Source organism: Geotrypetes seraphini, chromosome 4 (assembly GCF_902459505.1).
Source record: "Geotrypetes seraphini chromosome 4, aGeoSer1.1, whole genome shotgun sequence".
NCBI classification, from domain to species: domain Eukaryota; kingdom Metazoa; phylum Chordata; class Amphibia; order Gymnophiona; family Dermophiidae; genus Geotrypetes; species Geotrypetes seraphini.
The window spans coordinates 17,332,266-17,353,622 of NC_047087.1; the positions used below are offsets into that span (position 1 = coordinate 17,332,266).

Here is a 21,357-nt window from a genome sequence, read left to right on the forward strand (position 1 = left end):
TGTGTCCAGTTAGTATATGTGTTTATGTTAAAGTCTGCTAACTTGATACCATATTGTATAATATTTTAACACTAATTGGTTTTGTTTCTTTTAATGATTTCTCTTTTATTATTGCTATACACCGCTTAGAAATTTGAATAAGCGGTATAAAAATTTTTTTAGTAAACTTGAAACTTTTTTTAATAAACTTTTTTAATAAACTTGGTTCCCCTCCCTCTTCTCCGCCCCCCCCATGCTACCGATCCAGGGCAAGCAGTGGCTTCCCCCACGTCTTTCTCAATAACAGACTTTGGACTTTTCCTCCAGGATATTGTCCAAACCTTTCTTAAAACCAGCTACGCTATCCGCTCTTATCACTACCTCTGGCAATGCGTTCCAGAGCTTAACTATTCTTTGAGTAAAAAAAAATATTTCCTCCTATTTGGTTTTAAAATTATCTCCCTGTAACTTCATCGAGTGTCCCCTAGTCTTTGTAATTTTTAATGGAAGATAGTCACTTTTCAAATAACTCTCACACATTCCATATATAGGTCTGCCATTACATGGAATGTGTGACAGTTATTTGAAAGGTGGCCATCTTCTATGAAACAGAGCAATCGAAACATGATTCATGTCTGTAGTTGGTTCCTATAAACTTCTTAAGATGTTATATTCAATCTTATATCCCTCTGAATCCTCACATATCAGAGTTCTAGGCAGGTTACAAGCAGTTTAAAACTATATAGAGTTCTGTATAGGGTTAAACATATAACATAGAGTTATTAGTTAGGTGCTATTGACTCGTGTTCGAATCCTAACAACTTGATGAATTACAGATCTAAAAAAAGATCAGTTTTGTGCTAGTCCAGTAAGGTCCTCCAGAGTCAACCTCATGGTTGTTTTCAACATGTCCAGACGTCCTCTTTGCCTGGTTCATTCGATCTTCCCAAGCATAATGTCCTTCTCCAATGATCTTTCTCTGCTGACAGATGACCAAAATAAGACAGTCATAACTTCATCATATGGGCTTCGAGTGACATAGTCAGTTTGATCTCTTCCAGAATCGATTTTTTAGTTCTTCTGGCAGTCCAAGGCACCAAAGGTCAAAAGAGTTGATCTTCTTTCTGTCTTGTTTCTGTAGTGTCCAGCTTTCACATCCATAACTGATCACTGAGAAAATGAGTATATGGTCAGGTCTGATCTTCATTTGAAGTGTTATTTCCTTGCCTTTGAACACTTTGTCGAGAGCCTTCATTGAAGAGCGACCAAGTGCTAGTCTGCGGAGTATTTCCTCCCTGTTAGTTGTTTCTTTGTTTACGAAAAAGCCCAGGAGATTGAAATCCTTTACAACTTCTATTCTATCACCTTCAAGGTCAAAATCTTCATCATTTTCTGTGTTAATGATCTTCGTCTTGTTATGTTTAGTTCTAATCCCATGTTATGAATTTCAGCTTTGAATTTTCTCAGTAGACACAGCATTTCTTCTTTGCTGTTGGTGATGAGTGTTGTATCATCTGCATAGCGCAGGTTGTTTATATTTCAGCGACCAACTAAACATTGAATTTATATTGCACCGAAGAAAGCCCCGGCAATGTACTTCTGTAATCTGCTAAGAAAACTTGATGATGAGACATCAAGAATCAACGTGCAGTGCTGGAAGATGGTCCTCTAGGTCAGAAAGCACTCATCGTGCTATTGGGGAAGAGTCGATCATCACCCAAAGTATGCCCAGTGTTTGTGAACATAGAGTTATAACATAACATAATTTTATTCTTCTATACCACCATAATCAACAATTTCTAGGCGAAGGCTGGACAATTAGCGAAATACAATTAATTAAAAATTCAAAAATTTCTTAACTATGTTCAATATAAAATTTTGTTAACCATAGTATCCACGTTTAGGAAATTAATTTATCAAACAGCACTGTTTTAATTACTTTTTGAAATGCACCATAAGACAACATGACTCCACCGATACAATTACCTCACTAGGATCACTGCTTACTTGCTTGAAATGCAAGGGTCTTATCCAAAAAAGTCTTGTATCTGCAGCCATTAATATTTGGATAGGCAAATAGATTAGAACTCCTAGTTATCCTGATTGGGCTGTATAACGCAAAATAAGTTAAAAGGTAAGTTGGGGCAATTCCCCAAATCAACTTAAAACAGATACAAGAAAATTTGAATAGTACTCATGCCTCTACCGGGAGCCAATGTAACAGTCGATAGTACGGATTAATGTAGTCATTTTTCTTCAACCCGAATATCAACCGGACAGCCGTATTCTGTACCATTCTCAGTCTTCTCAAGATTTTCTTTGGTGCTCCCAAATAGACAACATTACAGTAATCCAGTATAGACAAAACTAATACCTATTCCAATAGTCTAAAGCAGGGGTAGGGAACTTCGGTCCTCAAGAGCCGTAGTCCAGTCGGGTTTTCAGGATTTCCCCAATGAATATGCATTGAAAGCAGTGCATGCAAATAGATCTCATGCATATTCATTGGGGAAATCCTGACAACCCGACTGGAATATAGCTCTCGAGGGCCGGAGTTCCCTACCCCTGGGCTAAAGGAAAGTAGATCAAAATATTTTTTTATGGTCTTTAATTTCCGTAGTGCAAAAAAAGCACTTCTTTACCACTATATTTGTATGTTCTAGCTGTGAATCAAGTGTGACTCCCAATATTTTATAGATTTTGAGATCGGGTAGTCATGACCATTTAAACCAGGAGTGACAAAGTCCCTCCTGGAGGGCCGCAATCCAGTCGGGTTTTCAGGATTTCCCCAATGAATATGCATGAGATCTATTAGCATACCATGAAAGCAGTGCATACAAATAGATCTCATGCATATTCATTGGGGAAATCCTGAAAACCCGACTGGATTCCAGCCCTCGAGGACCGGAGTTGCCCATCCCTGACATAGACACTCTAATCCAGGGATCTCAAAGTCCCTCCTGGAGGGCCGCAATCCATTCGGGTTTTCAAGATTTCCCCAATGAATATGCATGAGATCTATTAGCATACCATGAAAGCAGTGCATGCAACTAGATGTCATGCATATTCATTGGGGAAATCCTGAAAACCCGACTGGATTCCAGCCCTCGAGGACCGGAGTTGCCCATCCCTGACATAGACACTCTAATCCAGGGATCTCAAAGTCCCTCCTGGAGGGCCGCAATCCATTCGGGTTTTCAGGATTTCCCCAATGAATATGCATGAGATCTATTAGCATACCATGAAAGCAGTGCATGCAACTAGATGTCATGCATATTCATTGGGGAAATCCTGAAAACCCGACTGGATTCCAGCCCTCGAGGACCGGAGTTGCCCATCCCTGACATAGACACTCTAATCCAGGGATCTCAAAGTCCCTCCTGGAGGGCCGCAATCCATTCGGGTTTTCAGGATTTCCCCAATGAATATGCATGAGATCTATTAGCATACCATGAAAGCAGTGCATGCAACTAGATGTCATGCATATTCATTGGGGAAATCCTGAAAACCCGACTGGATTCCAGCCCTCGAGGACCGGAGTTGCCCATCCCTGACATAGACACTCTAATCCAGGGATCTCAAAGTCCCTCCTGGAGGGCCGCAATCCATTCGGGTTTTCAGGATTTCCCCAATGAATATGCATGAGATCTATTAGCATACCATGAAAGCAGTGCATGCAACTAGATGTCATGCATATTCATTGGGGAAATCCTGAAAACCCGACTGGATTCCAGCCCTCGAGGACCGGAGTTGCCCATCCCTGACATAGACACTCTAATCCAGGGATCTCAAAGTCCCTCCTGGAGGGCCGCAATCCATTCGGGTTTTCAGGATTTCCCCAATGAATATGCATGAGATCTATTAGCATACCATGAAAGCAGTGCATGCAACTAGATGTCATGCATATTCATTGGGGAAATCCTGAAAACCCAACTGGATTGCGGCCCTCAAGGAGGGACTTTGACACCCCTGATTTAAACAAAGTGATGGTCTGGTTATTTTATCTTTAGGGCTAGCCAGAAAAATGTAGTCTTTTCTGTACTGAGTTTCAATTAAAAATTGATTGTCCATTGCTCTATCTCGGTCATGATATGGGAAATTTGTTTTAAAATATCATTAGTTAAATCTTTTAAAGGAATAGAAATATCATCAGCATATATATAAAAATTTAAATTTTGCAATCAAGTTTCAAGTTTATTAGGATTTTATATACCGCCTATCAAGGTTATCTAAGCGGTTTTTACAATCAGATACTCAAGCATTTTCCCTCACTGTCCCGGTGGGCTCACAATCTATGTAATGTACCTGGGGCTATGGAGGATTAAGTGACTTGCCCAGGGTCACAAGGAGCAGCACGGGGTTTGAACCCACAACCCCAGGGTACTGAGGCTGTAGGTCAGGTTTTCAGGATATCCACACTAAATAGATTTGCATCTCAAGGTGGCAGTGCATGCAAATCCATCTCATACATATTCATTGTGGCTATCCTGAAAACCTGACCTGGCTCCGGCTCTCGAGGACCGGAATTGCCTACCCCTGGCCTAGGCGAAACTTATACATTGTGAGTTAGATGATCTAAAGCAGTGGTTCCCAACCCTGTCCTGGAGGAACACCAGGCCAATTGGGTTTTCAGGCTAGCCCTAATGAATATGCATGAAGCAAATTTGCATGCCTATCACTTCCATCATATGCAAATCTCTCTCATGCATATTCATTAGGGCTAGCCTGAAAACCCGATTGGCCTGGTGTTCCTCCAGGACAGGGTTGGGAATCACTGATCTAAAGACACGTATAAGTGCCCGAAAGGTATCCAAAGTGACCAAAGAACCACTGCAGAGAAAAAGTGAAGACCCCTCCCCCTTCCCCCTCCCCTCCCCCCCCCCGTGTTCACTGACTCCATTGCATCCCCACAAACTTCAGAATAAAAACATGCATACCTGCCTCCCGAACATCAGCACTTGGCATAGAACTGCACAGAGGTGGCTTAAGTAGTCTGGAGGGGTGGGCTAATGATCTATATAGAGGAGGACCCAGGCCCATAAATCACTCTGACCACTGCATTCATGGTGAAATATGTGAGCCCATCATGACCCATAAGGGATTTCTGGTGAGATGTATAGGTACACCGACGTTTGAGCGCAGGATAAAAGCGCTCTGACAAATCCCGCCAACAATTGCACACAGGGACAAATGCGTGCCTCCTGAAGCCATTATTACCATTCCCATTAGCGCTGTGAGGGGGGGTTGGGGGAACCCCCAGTACACTGAGAAATACTGTCGCTCATGTTGAGGGAGGGTATGGGGGGTTCTCCCCCACACCGCCCATCAGAGCGGAAGAGCCGGCGTTCGGGAGAAGAGTGGGACTTTTCGGTGTATTGGGGGTTCCCCACACACACACACCCCTCAACATGAATGCCAGTATTTCTCAGTGTAGTTCCCCCCACACACACAGCGCTAACGGGAATGTTAAGAAAGGCTTCGGCGGTGGCACACATTTGTCCTTGTGGCAATTGTCAGCGTGGCTTTGTCAGTGCGCCAATGTCCGGCGCGCTTTTGACGGGTCACCGATGTTTATGTGGCACTCTTTTTGTGAAGTTCACAGCAGTGCCCTGTAAGGTGCCCCACTGCTCTGTTGCCATGTCTGGGTGGCCAGTCTATCACAATGCTGGCCCCTTCCACATCCAAAAGGTCTGGGCTTTTGGGACTTGGGCTAATTTTTAGTCGAGAATATGGCATAAAGACAGACGTAGTGGCGGTCTGGATAATCAAACACGTGGATGTACAGCTAGACGATTTGCCCCCAAAATATTTGGATGTTCTTTTCAAGAATGGACATTTTGCCACTGCCGACTTTGGGGGACTAGTGTCCTATGTCCAAATTGGACTTAGACGTTTCTTTCGATTATGTCCCTCCACATATTCGGTGGTTGTGCGAATTTTGTTGGGAAGTGAGTTCCAGACTTTTGCTATTTGATAGCTATGATATGTCTTGTATTTTATATCTGTCAGAGTTGAGAATGATAGGATCAAGTTGTTAGAGTTCCGTTGATCAACAAATCTACCTAATAGTTCTGTAAATCTGGAGAAGCTATTGAGGGCGTTCTTTATGATTTTTTAAAAAGTATTTTCAATATACAGCCTTACATTTCTGTGATTCATGCTAAATATTTTTTTAAAATATTGACATTTAAATTTAAGATATGGATTAAAAAATAACTGGAGATAGTAAATTAAATTGATAAGGATGTGTAGTGATAGATGTATTTTTGGAGGGAAGGATATACATTCCTGAAGTTACAAATAACTTCTGACCATTCACTTTATTATTTTGTTGATCTAAATGGAGTTAGAAAATGTATATGACACTGGGTTTGTGTGTCCCTCATGCTAAATTAAATTTTTGGACTAGTGTTTCTTTAAATCAATTTTCAGCCTGCACATTATTTGCCCAATAGCCACTGGGTGGTGCTGTTACACAGCTAAGGTTAAGGCTTTCACTGATCTAAAAAATGGTTCTAATATCACAGGCTCCTCCCGTTTTATTTAATATCACCACTAAAAGTCTAAGTTATGTCTACATTAGGGTTACCAGATGTCCAGATTTAACCGGACATGTCCTCTTTTTAGAGGACTGTCCAGGCGTCCGGACAAGGTTTCAAAACCTGTCAGTTTGTCCGGGTTTTGAAAACCCTTGAGCTCGGGGCGTCGTCTGGAGAGCATCTGGCAATGCGCAGATGCAAAACGATAATGTCACATGCATGCATGCATGTGATGTCATCGCGTTGCATCAACACATGCGTAGATGCCTTCCAGACACGGCCCCGAAGAGATGAGGTTTGTGTGGGGCCAGGGTTAGGGGCGGAGCAGGGTGAGGCTGTGTACAGAATGGGGCAGAGGAGGGCAGAAAGGGGTGGGGCCAGAGGCAGAGAGGGGTGGGGCTATATACCCACTTTTTTTTTTTTTAGAAAAAAATCTGGTAATCCTAGTCTACATGAGTTTTGAAGCCTCCAACACAGAGAACATAAAATCATGTGAAAAACTGATATAATTATTGTTTTGTAGGTAGTAAATATCTTGAACACTGGGTAAGTGAAAACCAAGATAAGGCCCTGTTGTCTTCTATCTGCAGGGCCACAGAGCCATCCGGATGTGCATCCTACATGCATTACATTAGTGATTTATATTCTGCCTTAGCCTTGAAGTTCTAGGCGGATTACAAAAGATATAAACTGGACATTACCAGAAGAGGTACAGGGTCAACGTACCAGTTGCAGGAGCAGAGAGAGCTGCAAAGTCTTTGGTTGCATTAGAGAATGACACGGTGGCAGTTACCCGCTGAAACGGTGGTGGGGGAAAAGTGCTCACTGCGGGCACGCGGACATGGCCATCCACCGCCCCATAGAGCAGTGAATGGCCTTGTCCCTGCAGTTAAGGGAGGGAAGGCGCGCGGTCACCGATCACACGCGTGTGGCGCCCTCCCTTTCTACCTACCTACGGCCAAATCTATCTCCCTCCCTCTCCCTTACCTTGGCGGCGCTTTAGAAAAGAAACTTACTGAAGCCGGCGAAGCCTGACTGTTGCGTCAGAGAAGAAGCTTCCGCCCACACGCACGTGACTGCAGGCACATGCAGGCTTCGACGGCTTCAGTAAGCTTCTTTTCTAAAGCGCCGTGAAGGTAAGGGGGAGGAAGGGAGGGAGATAGATTTGGCCGGAGGGAGGGAGGGGACCACACGCGCGTGATCGGTGACCGTGCGCCTTCCCTCCCTTAAGTTTCTTTTCTAAAGCGCCGTGAAGGTAAGGGGGAGGGAGGGAGGGAGATAGATTTGGCCGGAGGGAGGGAGGGGACCACACGCGCGTGATCGGTGACCGTGCGCCTTCCCTCCCTTAAGTTTCTTTTCTAAAGCGCCGTGAAGGTAAGGGGGAGGAAGGGAGGGAGATAGATTTGGCCGGAGGGAGGGAGGGGACCACACGCGCGTGATCGGTGACCGTGCGCCTTCCCTCCCTTAAGTTTCTTTACTAAAGCGTCGTGAAGGTAAGGGGGAGGGAGGGAGATAGATTTGGCCGGAGGGAGGGGACCACACGCACTTTTCGGTGACCGCGCGCCTTCCCTCCCTTAAGTTTCTTTACTAAAGCGCCGCGAAGGTAAGGGGGAGGGAGGGAGATTCTCGGGCCGCTGAAGGGCGCTGAGGTGGCGAGAGGGAAGGGTGGATGCTGCGGTGAAGGGGACGGGGCAGTGAAGGGGACAGATTTTTCCCCCGTGTCATTCTCTAGTGTCAATATCCAACTACAGGGCGATGCACTCCTTATGTATGAAATCTGCATGCAGGCTCTATAGCCTCATACCTGCTGTGCCATCGCCTCAGCTTGGGTGAGCACGCTGATAGACAAGGAGCCCTTGTCCTCATAACTGCTTCTGCGATTGCTGATTCTGTCCCGTTCATTCTGCACTGCTGAACAGGGAAAGGGAGAAAACAAAACAGAAGAATTTAAGAGTAGCAATGTTCCAGAGTTGAGATTGTGATGTCATAATGCTTCATTCCACCAATGCCTAAGAGCCAAACTCACCAGTGATGTCACAATGGCTTGATTATCTTATACGTGGTTCACATAAGAACATAAGAGTTGCAATACTGGGGCAGACCAAAGATCCATCAAGCCCAGTATCCTGTTTCTAACAGTAGCCAACCCAGGTCACAAGTACAGTACACTTCTCCTTCCGTATTCTCAATTTCAGCATTCGCGGTTTTGATTATTCACGGTTTTTAGCTTGCTGGCTCCTCCCCCCAAATTATATCAGCTTGCATAGAGAAATCGCTGTTCTCCTAGGACAAGCAGGATGAGTCAGCCACATATGGGTTATCTAAAACCTTGTTTCCACAACCTTACCTGCTTTGCCTGATTACCCTGCCCGGCTCGGCCTCCACAGCCAGGCGAGGGATGCACAAAGCGCTAAGGCGCAGGTCCAGTCGGTACATCCCTCGGCTAGGGAGTCACCCATATGTGGCTGACTCATCCTGCTTGTCCTAGGAGAAAGTGTAGTTACTTACCTGTAACGTAGGTTCTCCGTGGACAGCAGGATAGTCAGCCACACAACCCACCCGCCTCCCCATACGGCCGACCCGGCCACAGCTAGGAACATCCTGGAGATTAGGGGGAAGCAGGGGGAAATGGGTAGGGCTCGGGCATGCCCAGTGGGGCCCGGGCACTGCACATGCTCAGAGAAAAAAAAAAAAAAAAAAATCTCTCTGAGCTATTGGAGAGCTTATCCGCAAATTGTCCCAACACCTCCCAATTTGCGGATAAGCTCTCCAATAGCTCAGAGAGATTTTTTTTTTTTTTTTTTCTCTGAGCATGTGCAGTGCCCGGGCCCCACTGGGCATGCCCGAGCCCTACCCATTTCCCCCTGCTTCCCCCTAATCTCCAGGATGTTCCTAGCTGTGGCCGGGTCGGCCGTATGGGGAGGCGGGTGGGTTGTGTGGCTGACTATCCTGCTGTCCACGGAGAACCTACGTTACAGGTAAGTAACTACACTTTCTCCTAGGACAAGCAGGATGAGTCAGCCACATATGGGTGACTCCCTAGCCGAGGGATGTACCGACTGGACCTGCGCCTTAGCGCTTTGTGCATCCCTCGCCTGGCTGTGGAGGCCGAGCCGGGCAGGGTAATCAGGCAAAGCAGGTAAGGTTGTGGAAACAAGGTTTTAGATAACCCATATGTGGCTGACTATCCTGCTGTCCACGGAGAACCTACGTTACAGGTAAGTAACTACACTATTCCAAGCATTTACAGAGAAAATCACTGATTCCCAGCACTTTCTTCACTTCAGGAACAGGCCAGGTCTCCCACCATGTTTTAGACAGAGTATGGATAGAAGGATAAAAGGGATTAGAGAAGGTGCGGACTGCTGGACACGATGGACCTCGGGTCTGACCCAGCGGAGGCAACTTCTTATGTTCTTCGCGGTTTCACCATATTCATGATGGTTTTTAACAGAAAACAGCAAATAACATATGAAAAAGTTATTTGTGGGTTTTCTCACTTTGCAGTTCTGTTAATCCCCTATCACAGCGAATACGGAGGGAGAAATGTACCTGGAAAAATCCTAAGGAGTAAAACATATTATATGCTGCTTATCCTAGGACTAAGCAATGAATTTTCCCAAGTCTATCTCACATAAAAAATTGTAAACACTGCAGTTTTCAAATTATCTGCATTTCAAGCTCCAGATCTAAGTTTGTATCAGTTCTCAAAGTGAGTGCATGCGTCATACTTTTTCTTTGAAACTTGCTGTGACTACTTGAACATTTTTGCCTGTTTTTCTTTCATGGTAAACAACATACAGTATGTAATGTGACTCTGTACAGCACTGCATATGTCTGGTAGCACTATAGAAAGAATTCATAGTAGTAGTAGTGTGAAGAGTTTCAGTCTTTGGGAAGAGGAGCTGAAATTGTGATAATGCCTCATTCCACCAATAAGAGCCAACCTCATCAGTGATGTCACAACGGCTGGATTGTCCTGTACTCCCCTCTGCCCTCCAGCCCAGCCAGCAGATTAACCCTTCCCCTTAACTGTATCCATGACATCCTGTTTGTCTGTCTTGGCTATTTAGATTGTAAACTCTTTGGAGCAGGGACTGTCTTCTTTGTGACTCTGTACAGTGCTGTGTGCGTCTGGTAGCTCTATAGAAAGAATTCATAGTAGTAGTGTGAAAAGTTTCAGTCTTTGGGAAGCAGAGCTGAGCTTGTGATGTCATAATGCCTCATTCCACCAATAAGAGCCAACCTCATCAGTGATGTCACAAAGGCTTGATTGTCCTGTACTCCCCTCTGCCCTCCAACCCAGCCAGCAGATTAACTGTATCCATGACATCCTGTTTGTCTGTCTTGCCTGTTTAGATTGTAAGCTCTTTTGAGCAGGGACTGTTTTCTTACTCTTTGTGACTTTGCGCAGCGTTGCGTGCGTCTGGTAGCGCTATAGAAATAATTCATAGTAGTAGTGGCAGTACTCCTGGACAGAAAAAGGTTCCTGGGAAGGTCTCCTCTTAACACAACTAAAGTCAACATGGATCAACATGGGGACTCTATTGGCACTGAGGAAAATCAGTTTTCAGACCGATTAATGCAAGTAGGAAGCTTTTTTATTTACATTAATCTTACATATATCTGTGTATAGAATGGATTTTTTTCCATTTGAAACGCTGAGTGATGTCTTCTGTATAAGGGCAGACAGCAAACGACATGTGCCATTAGGGTTGTCCAGAAAAACCGTGAGAACTGAAGTTTTGCCCATGAATTTGATTGTGCTGGATCAGAAAAGAATTTTTAAAAAAAATTTTAAAGCCCATCCTTGGGTCACTGATTACATCAAGCTCTGTTTATCTTAAAATTTGCTATTAGTTTTGCTTAATGGAATAAATTTATTGATATTATAGCTATTACGTTTAAGTTTTCACACTCAGCAATGATACACTGATTTAAAAAAAAACAAACCAAAAAAACATTTTATGCAAAAAAAAAAAAAATCTAGCAGTATTTTATCAAATGGGCCCAGTGGCGTAGCTAAGAAGGTTGGTGCCTGGGGTGGGGGCACCCAGAGTCACTATGCCATGAACCCCCTGCCCTTCCCCACCAACAACCCCCCCCCCCCCCCCCCCGGCCTTGGCTCCCTTCTGAGATTACAAACTGGTCCTGCAATCAGGAAGTGACATTAGAAGGGAGCCGAGGCTGGCACGAGCAGCACGATAGGGAGCAAAGATGAGAAGAGGTGCTTGCACCCCCCCCCCCCCCCCCCGAAGACAGCGTCCAGGGCAGTCTGCCTCCTTGCCCCCCCCCTCTTGCTACACCACTGAATGAACTCTCAAGATCTGTACTTTATTGTGGAAAATAACAGAAATGTAACATACTTTGCTACTAGCTAAACATGTACACTTTGGTATAGTCATCTACCAATGACGTTCCAAACACTCAAGCATTCAATGTCTTCTTGAGACAGGATAAAGCCTGCAAAGTTCTTCAACTCCTTGCAACAAGGCCCATCTTTATTCAGTGCCCTGTCATAGGTTAAGTGCTGAATATCGTACTTAACCAGTCAAGTGAAATAGCCCCAAAATATGGTGTAAACAGCTCCAGAAACCTGGAAATTCAATGCTGAAGCCTGGACACTGCCTGGCCTTCAATTTCTAGGCATGACACTAGCAACGGTCAGCAAAACAGTGAGCACTGCCGGCTAAATATCAACCCCAATATTCCTGATACATTTAAACCTTGTTACATGTTAAGTTTGTTTTTTGGGTGCATTCCAGAACCTTCCAAGTTAGGCTTGACTGCCACCAAGAGGCATTTTATGAGGTGTCAGGTCAAAAGCGCGCCGGGACAAAGGCGCGCCCAGACAATTGAGCGCAGCGCGGAGGTGCGCGCCGCTCTAAATTACTGTTTTTAGGGCTCCGATGGGGGGACGTGGGGGGAACCCCCCCCACTTTATTTAATAGACATCGCGCCACGTTGTGGGGGCGTTGTGGGGGGTTTGGGGGGTTTTAACCCCCACATTTTACTGAAAACTTCACTTTTTCCCTGTTTTTAGGGAAAAAGTTAAGTTTACAGTAAAATGTGGAGGGTTACAACCCCCCAAACCCCCATAACGCCGGCGCGATGTCTATTAAGTAAAGTGGGGGGGTTCCCCCCATGCCCCCCGTCAGAGCCCTAAAAACAGTAATTTAGAGCGGCGCGCACCTCCACACTGCGCTCAATTGTCCGGGCGCGCCTTTGTCTTTCGCGCCGTTGTCTATGAACCATTTTATGAAGTTTTAAGACCTGGTACTGGTAATCCTGGGGGAGGTGGGGGGTGGTAAAGAACCGCCTTCATTGAACTATTTTGAAAATCCAATTAATAAATGCTTTCTAGTAGGACTGAAAACCACTTTCTCCAGCATGTATCAGATGCTCTCAGCACAATCCGGGCCATCTTCCCATTTGCTAAACAAATAACTCCTTCACCTGCTCACATGTCTCCAAAGCAAAAAGTCTAATTTTTAAATTAAACATTTCTAAATTTAACTTTGGTCTCCTATTACCCATTATTTTATTCAGTAATAGTTCTGGCACAGATGCTGTATATATTTTCGCTACTTAACAGACCTGCAAGTTGAAGACAGTCGAAAGCCCAGTTCTGTTTGTTCTTGAATTCCAGTAACCCAAGAAACTTCCATTCTTAGAAAAGCTGCTTATCCTTAACAAGTTTCAAATTTCAAGTTTAATTAATTTTAATATACCAGACCGTGGACGTAGAGAATGACACGGTGACAAAATTCATCACCGTTCCCGTCCCCGCGGATAACCGCAGGAAGCCATCTTCATGTCATTCTTTAAGGAGAGAGGGAAGAATCAGAGTATGAATGGCCACAACCACTGACCCGCAAGCTTTGCTTTGAAGAATGCCGGTGTAGAAGGACCGAGGTTGAAACAGACACTACAGAATCACAGTCTCTGGTATCCAGAGCAGATATTGTGATGTCATAATGCCTCATTCCACCAGTGCCTAAGAGCCAATCACATCAGTGATGTCACAATGGCTTCATTATCCTTGGCTCACATAAGAATCAGAGTATGAATGGCCACAACCACTGACCCGCAAGCTTTGCTTTGAAGAATGCTGGTGTAGAAGGACTGAGGTTGAAATAGACACTAGAAAATGACATGGGATTATTTCCCGCGGTTATCCGCGGGGACGGGAACGGTGATGAATTATGCCATCGTGTCATTCTCTACATGGACGTGCAGCTGGCCGATTTACAATGCTAAAAATGAAAGGTTAAAATAAATTTTTATAGGGGGAGAGAAATGTGAACATTAAATAGACAACCCCTTCTCACCCGACAGTTCAGTCTAGTAAATAGCTCTAAAAGACCAAAGTTATCGCCAGTAAAGTAAGAGGAGAAATGAAAGAAACCAAGAGGTAATTTGGTTTCAAACCCCCACCAAATTATTTAGTATATAACTCAGGATGGGCTGCCTGACTTCTTCATTCACTTAGGGAGATTTACATCCACTCAAGTTTTCAGGCTATCCACAATAAACCTAGATTCTATGCAAATTTATTTCACGCGTATTCTAATGTTATTTTGGACTCGACAGCTTCCTCCTGCCCCTTTGCACTTAACAGTCCAATCAGAATCCAGTGCCATGTTCCCTCCCAACATACATAACCTGGTCATTGCAGTGAGTCCTTCTGGACAGTAGGTGTCACCATCAAACAATGATCATGAAAACTGACTGGCTGTGAGGTCTCTAGGGTGAATTTCAGAAGCCCTGATCTACATAATTCTCTCTTTTCTTGCTAGGTTTCACTTCTTTCTGTAATGTGATCCAATGTTGATCCATATAGCATTCTGACAAGCTTTTTGATCTGAGAACCACAATCTTGCATCACTGCTTCTCTCCTAGGGCTACCAGACATCCGGATTTCCCCAGACATATCCGGGGGGTCTGGACGGTTTTGCAAAACTCAGCACTTTGTCTGGGTTTTGAAAAGCTTCCCATCAAAATCGTGTAGAGACGCAACGTGGTGACGTCATGCGCACGCGTGATGTCATTGTGTCACGCCCATGCTTGCGTGGATGCTGGCTGGGGGTGGGGCTGGCGGGGGGAGGGGGCGGAACAGGGTCTGACACAGGCAAAATGGGCCAGAACTGGGCGGACCTGGGTCCGGATTTTCTTTCGGGAAAATTTGATAACCCAATTCTCTCCCCTCCTGTTTGTTCATATTAGGTTAGCTCTGAAGGACCTGGGAATATTTTCCCAACTGCAGGAAATTATGAAGAGGTTGTTTTACTAAGCCGTGGTATAAAGTGGCCTTAGCAAACCCTTATGTGAGATTTTTGAAGGCGCTAAAATCATTTTTATTGCAGCCATAAACATGGCTTCTCGGTGCTCTGGAAACTCCGCACCATAAAAAAATACTTCGACGACAACTCATTCCGCCTGTTAGTACAATCCTCCATTCTCAGCATCCTGGATTATTGCAACATCATTTATCTAGGATCCATGAAGAAAACCACCAGGAGACTAAAACTGATTCAGAACACCGCCGTCCGCCTTATATTTAAACAAATGGGAACACATCACCCCTTTCTACCATAAACTGCAATGGCTGCCATTTGAATCCAGAGTCCTAGTCAAGTTCGCATGCCTCTGCTACAAAACTGTATTTGGCCTATCCCCAAGCTACCTCAACCCTAACTTCAAGCTAAATCACAACAAAAAGAACTCTCGCAGAATTCATCTGTTTGCCTTCCCCTCCCTAAAATTATGTCACCTCTAAAGGTTCCTTGACAAAACCTTCTCCTTCCAGGCAGCCAAACTAAACTCATGGCTAGCCCAAATTGTTCTTGATGCCCCCACCTACCTTGACTTCAGAAAAAAACTCAAAACTCACTTATTCCACGGACAGAATCCCTAACACACCCTCTCACTTCTTCAACTCCCATCAATACACGTGAACCTCCACCTTCCCCTCCCCACCAAACCAATTAACTTCAATGACCGGTATTTTCCTGTAAATAAAATTTTACCTTCCTATTGCACACTCTTGTATATTCCTGTCAACTTCAATGACCTGTACATTTCTAAAATGTTCATTCCAATGATTTCATCGTTTGTAATCTTAATTAATTGCTGTGAACCGCCTAGGTATGGCGGTATACAAAATAAAGTTATTATACAAAATAAAGTTATTATTATTATTTATATTAATGGCCATGCGTTAATGTTCACATGAAAAAACAAGGAAACTAGACCCCACGAAAAGCACAACGTCCCCCAAATTGGGCATGAAACAACGCAAAGTCACCAAGGGATGTGTTCACGAAATCAAATCTCAATAATGAGGAGTACTTCCAAAAATCTTTACTGATATAAAGTAACTTGACCCGACATGGGCTGTGTTTCGGCTCAAAGAGCCTACCTCAGGGGTACAAATTGTATCAGGTGGATCGTAGTCTCGTGAACTGGGAAGAAATTACTGCTTCAGTACATCAATGAGAGAGCATTGCTTGAGCAATCTTTTAACTGTCTGCTGGCTCCATCCAAGCTTTTGCTCTGATCAGGAATGCACAGTAGCCCGAAAGGACGCTGGTCCTTTCTCATGGTCCACCACCCATTTTGTGGGCAATATAGGCTCACAGATGCTATCCGTATGCTAACCAGTTATCGCATGGTAATGTAACTGCGTTAACTAGTGAAGGCAGGAATGTCCACTCTCCGCCACTCAAAATATATATACGATATAAATAATAATAACTTTATATATATACTGTGGGGTCCTTTTATCAAGCTGTGGTAGGGGTTAAACCGCCTGCCACGCTAGCCGCTAATGCCTGAATTGAGCAGGCGTTAGTTGTTTAGCCGGCCGCGGGGGTTAGCGGGTGATGAAATGTATGACGCGCTAACCCTGCTAGTGTGGCTTGATAAAGGGACCCCTGTATAAATATATATATATAAGAGCATAAGAATTGCCGCTGCTCGGACAGACCGGTGGTCCATCCTGCCCAGCAGTCCGCTCACGCGGCAGCCCCCAGGTCAAAGGCCAGTGCTCTAAATGAGTCCAGCCTCACCTCCGTACAGCCCAGTTTAGCAGGAACTTGTCCAACTTTGTCTTGAGTCCCTGAAGGGTGTTTTCCGCTATAACAGTCTCCGGAAGAGCGTTCCAGTTTTCTACCACTCTCTGGGTGAAGAAGAACTTTCCTTATGTTTGTACGGAATTTACCCCCTTTTAACTTTAGAGAGTGTCCTCTCGTTCTCCCTACCTTTTTTTTAAATTATTATTTATTTATTTAGATTTATACCCATTCTCACCAAAGAGCTCAGAACAGATTACAGTTTACATTCACGGTGTTACAATATAGGGTTTACATACAGCGTGTTGCAAGCTATGTCTGCCAAAAATGTCTTTAAATAATTTTGTCCTTCTATACTGTGAATGTACCTTTGTAACCTGTTCTGGGCTCCTTTGGGAGGACGGGCTAAATAAATAAATAAATCTATCTTCATATAGGATTACTTACTGATGCTGGTGAAGGGTTGAGGGAGTGACTAGGCAAAAAGGTTGGTTTTTACAGCTTTCCTAAAGTTCAGAAGTCCTTTAAGGGCTCTGATATGAGGAGGTAGGCTGTTCCTGAGGTTTGGTAAGAAATGGGAATAGGATCATTTCCAGGCTGTCTGGAGTTGGCGTATGTTGGCGTATTTCATCTTGGGAACGTAGCGTTCTCTTTGTGGTCTAGAGAGGAAGTTTGTCTCAGAAGTATTTGGGAGTCAAGTTGTAGAGGGATTCATATGCCAATATTAGGCTTTTGAAAAAAAAAAAATATATACAGTGGTACCTCGGTTTGCGAGTAACCGTTTGCGAGTGTTTTGCAAAACGAGCAAAACACTCAGCAAACTTTTGACTCGCAAACCGAGCACTGCCCGGATCAACGAGCACTTACAGGGGATTCCTCTTCCGTCTTCTGGCCAGCCTTCTACATTGGGTGCCTTCCGCAGGTTGGAGGACCTCTGTCTGGGCCTGCACGGCCAGGTGCTGTCCCGCCTGCACGTTGCGTGTGACTCATACAGAGTCAATCATCGGCGTTGTGCGTGTCATGCGTGGCGTGAGGGTGGGGCGGCGCTCGGGTGGGGGCTCTCCAGCATGCGAGGGGCATCCGATGTGGAGGGCTGGCCAGCAGATGGAGGAGGCATCCTTCTGAAGGCACTGGTAGGTTCTCCGGCGGCTGGCATCCCCCCCTCCCCCCCGAAGCGGCACTGTGGGGTTCTTCTTCAGATGACCCACGGAGTAGGCAGATGGAGGAGATGGCGCTGCAGCACCCGGCACCCGACAGGTTTAGACCCCGGGTTCTAGAATGAATCGTTGCTGTTGCCACTATTTTCTATGGGGAACTTTGTTTTGATAAACGAGCATTTTGGATTACGAGCATGCTCCTGGAACGGATTATGCTCGTAATCCAAGGTACCACTGTATATATATATATGTATATATATCCCCCTCTTTTACATGGGTTTTAGCACCCGCCATGGCGGTAACAGCTCCCATGTTCATAGGAATTCTATGAGCGTTGGAGCTGCTAATGCCACGGCCAGCGCTAAAAACTATGCTATGCTTTTGTAAAAGGGGAAATGGATAGATCTTTTTTTTTTTTTATTGTGCAGTTAGTGTTTGCACATTTGGTAATTGCCACAGGGGTAGGAATCAAATTTTCAAAATGATTAGGGGAGGTAAACCCGAAGGAAATTACTCCTCCCTGGATACAGTCAATGAGTTTGCTCAAATATTGGGGGGTGCTCAAGCACCCACAGAGCTGGCTCCTATGACCGCAGGATGCCGGCACACGTAGTAAAATTGCGTTATCTGGTTACTTTCCTGTTTTATCTGGGATCTGGATAGAAAGCACAAAGAAATGGATATTTACCCTGGCAGAAATATTCATTTTAAGAGTCACATCTAGCCCATGTGAACTAGCTGAATGGTGCCAGGCTTTCATCTTTTTTTTTTTTTTTTTTAATGAAAGCTGAGTCATTTAGGTCATGAGGTCTTCCCAGGTCTCAGTGCAAGAAGACTCTTAAATATTTACTTGCTTCATCCTTTCAACAGGAGGAAAATCAATTTATTAATTTGTCCTTAGTTGTTTGCACTAATGCTAGTGGGAGGAGTCTGAATTTTGAAATGTTCAGCTGGAAATCTGGCACTTGTCCAAAATCCCTCTAGCACAGCTGGCAACGCCGTCAAAAAGAGGCGAGACAGAAGTGAACATCATCAGTATGAAATCTTACAACTGGCTGTGAGGCCCTTGCGCTAAGCTTCTTTGCCAAGGGTTCCAGCAGAACTACAAACGAAAAGAGAGGGGAGGGTGAGAAGGGGAACCCCTGTTTTGATGGGGTTACCAGCACGTGATGTTATTGCGTCACCCCTGTGCATGAGCAGATGCTCTCCCGATGTGGCTCTGAGCACAAGAACAGGTTGAGGGGGCGGGACATGGGTCCAGATTTTACAATAGTAAAATCTGTTTAGTATGTTTGGTATTTCTCTCAAGATTAATATAAGAACATGAGAATAGCCATACTGGGTCAGACCAATGGTCCATCAAGCCCGGTAGCCCATTCTCACGGAGGCCAATCCAGGTCACTAGTACCTGGCCATAACCTAAGGAGTAGCAACATTCCAGAATCCCAAAGAGTAACAAAAGATTCTAGAACCCCAAAGAGTATCAAGATTCCAGGGCAAGCAGTGGCATCCCCCATAGTCTTTCTCAATAACAGACTAAGGACTTTTCCTCCAGGAACTTGTCCAAACCTTTCTTAAAACCAGCTACGCTATCCGCTCTTACTACATCCTCTGGCAACGCGTTCCACGATGCTCATCGAGTTTCTATGAGCATCGGGAGCAGCGCGGGCCATTCAACGCGGCTCTCTGCGTTAAAAAACGCTAGCGCGGTTTCATAGAAGAGGGAGAAAAGCGCGGCGAGTCCCAATAACTTTTAATGAGGGGACATGAAGAGTATGTTGCAAGGCATTTCTTAGAGTTCTAGAAGGCTCATGTGGGATCAGGAGTCTATTAAGAAATGCCGACTCATTGGACTTTAGAGATCTAAAAGTAAGAAGAGCAATTTCGTACATCATTTGATGAGCGATGGGAAGCCAATGCACCTTCTTGAGCAAGGGAGAGACGTGATCGAGTTTTTTTTGAATTCGTAATAATTTCAACAGCTGTATTGTGGATCAATTGGAGGCGTCTAATATCTTTTTGACTTAACCCCTCTTCTACGAAACCGCGCTAGCGGTGTTTAGCGCAGAGAGCCGCGCTGAATGGCCCGCGCTGCTCCCGACGCTCATCGAGTTCCTTTGAGCGTCGGGAGCAGTGCGGGCCATTCAGCGCGGCTCTCTGCGCTAAAAACTGTTAGCGCGGTTTCACAGAAGAGGGGGTTAGTCCTTTATATAGTGAATTGCAATAATCAATTTTAGAAATGACAAGGGAGTGGATCCGAATATTGAGGCTAGGAGTATCTAGGAGACGTTGATAATTTTCCCCTTATCTACATTTGTAATTAGCTGTTGAGAATTTTATACTCCACAACGATCAAACCACTTTACTCACACCTGGAAAACTTTAAACGACTGCCCCCAATGGAAGAAGACGTCTATGGTTAGTGAGGCTGCAAGCTATATTTCATCAACTAAGAAAGATGTTTGTGAGCTTTATCTTGTAAATCCAAGAAAAATAACTAAGACCTAAGAGCTCTGGGAATACAAGCTCTTGTAAGCCAGGGCAGTACATGTCGGGTGAATTATAAAGTAGTAATTTTCCACTAAAAAAAAATCTCCCTACAACCAATGACATGGCTATAATTATTGGAAAAATACACAGAAGACGCCGATATAATTTTGCATGTTGTTTTCATGGAAACTTTGATTTTACACAGGCATGGGGTTTTTTTTTATTTTTTTTTCAGAACTCAATTTATTTCTATTATTGAACACAAAATGAAATGATAAACACACTCTATGTTTCAAGCCAGCCCACTGATAATGGGGTCTCTCTCTTAGTCCCCATCACTGGTTCTTGTCTCTATTTCCACTGTTTGAAAACTTTCACACGGTGACCCATGAAATGCACGCAGGACATTGGCGCGCTGACAATTCCGACCTGGCGTTTGCGTGCAGGACAAATGCACACCGCCCTCTGCCTTACCGCTTGCGCTCTGAGGGGGGGGGTGAACCCCTCACTACTCTTGCACTTTCGTTGAGGGGGGAAACCCCCCACTACACTTACAACTTGCTCTCTAAGGGGGGTTGAGGGGAGTCCCCCCACACACTCACGCTCTCGTTGAGGGTGGGGGAGGGGTAAAAAAATCCCCACTACACCTACAAATTGCGCTCTGACCACCACTCTGACCACTTACAACTTGCTCCTTCCGCCTCGACAATTCCCCTCCCTTCATGTGCGTACTTGTCTCTGCGCGCATTTGACGCAGCGGAATTGTCGGCGCTCCACTGTCCTGCACACATTTGACGGTGTACCCTTTCACACACTGATTACATATCTTTCTCTGTCTCTCCCTTCCCTTTTTTTCTGAGCCTCTCTCTTTAAGGTATATTTTTGCGTTATTCTTTTCCATCCCTCATCTTTCATTGACAAGATAAAACAGTGACGTCCTAATAGGTAGAAGATGTCTATCCAGTGGCATAGTAAGGGGAAGGCGGTCTGCCATGGGCGTGGTCTTCCTAAGGGTGTGGCACCCCCATCCCTTCTCTCCTTTTCCCCCCACCCCTTCGTTGTCGTGTGCATGCCCACCCTTTATTTACCCCATACAGTTTTTTACTTCCCTGGCACAAG

General features: G+C 44.8%; 1 protein-coding gene across 1 annotated transcript in view; it reads right to left on the reverse strand.

Annotated features, from left to right (window-relative positions):
- The window catches only part of LOC117359659 (hepatocyte nuclear factor 4-beta-like), a 122,684-nt gene that overhangs the window by 36,934 nt on the left and 64,393 nt on the right, over nucleotides 1-21,357 (reverse strand). The window contains exon 4 of the mRNA XM_033942859.1: nucleotides 8,323-8,429. Coding sequence (XP_033798750.1) covers nucleotides 8,323-8,429 — 107 coding nt within the window. The remainder of the gene's footprint in view (nucleotides 1-8,322; nucleotides 8,430-21,357) is intronic.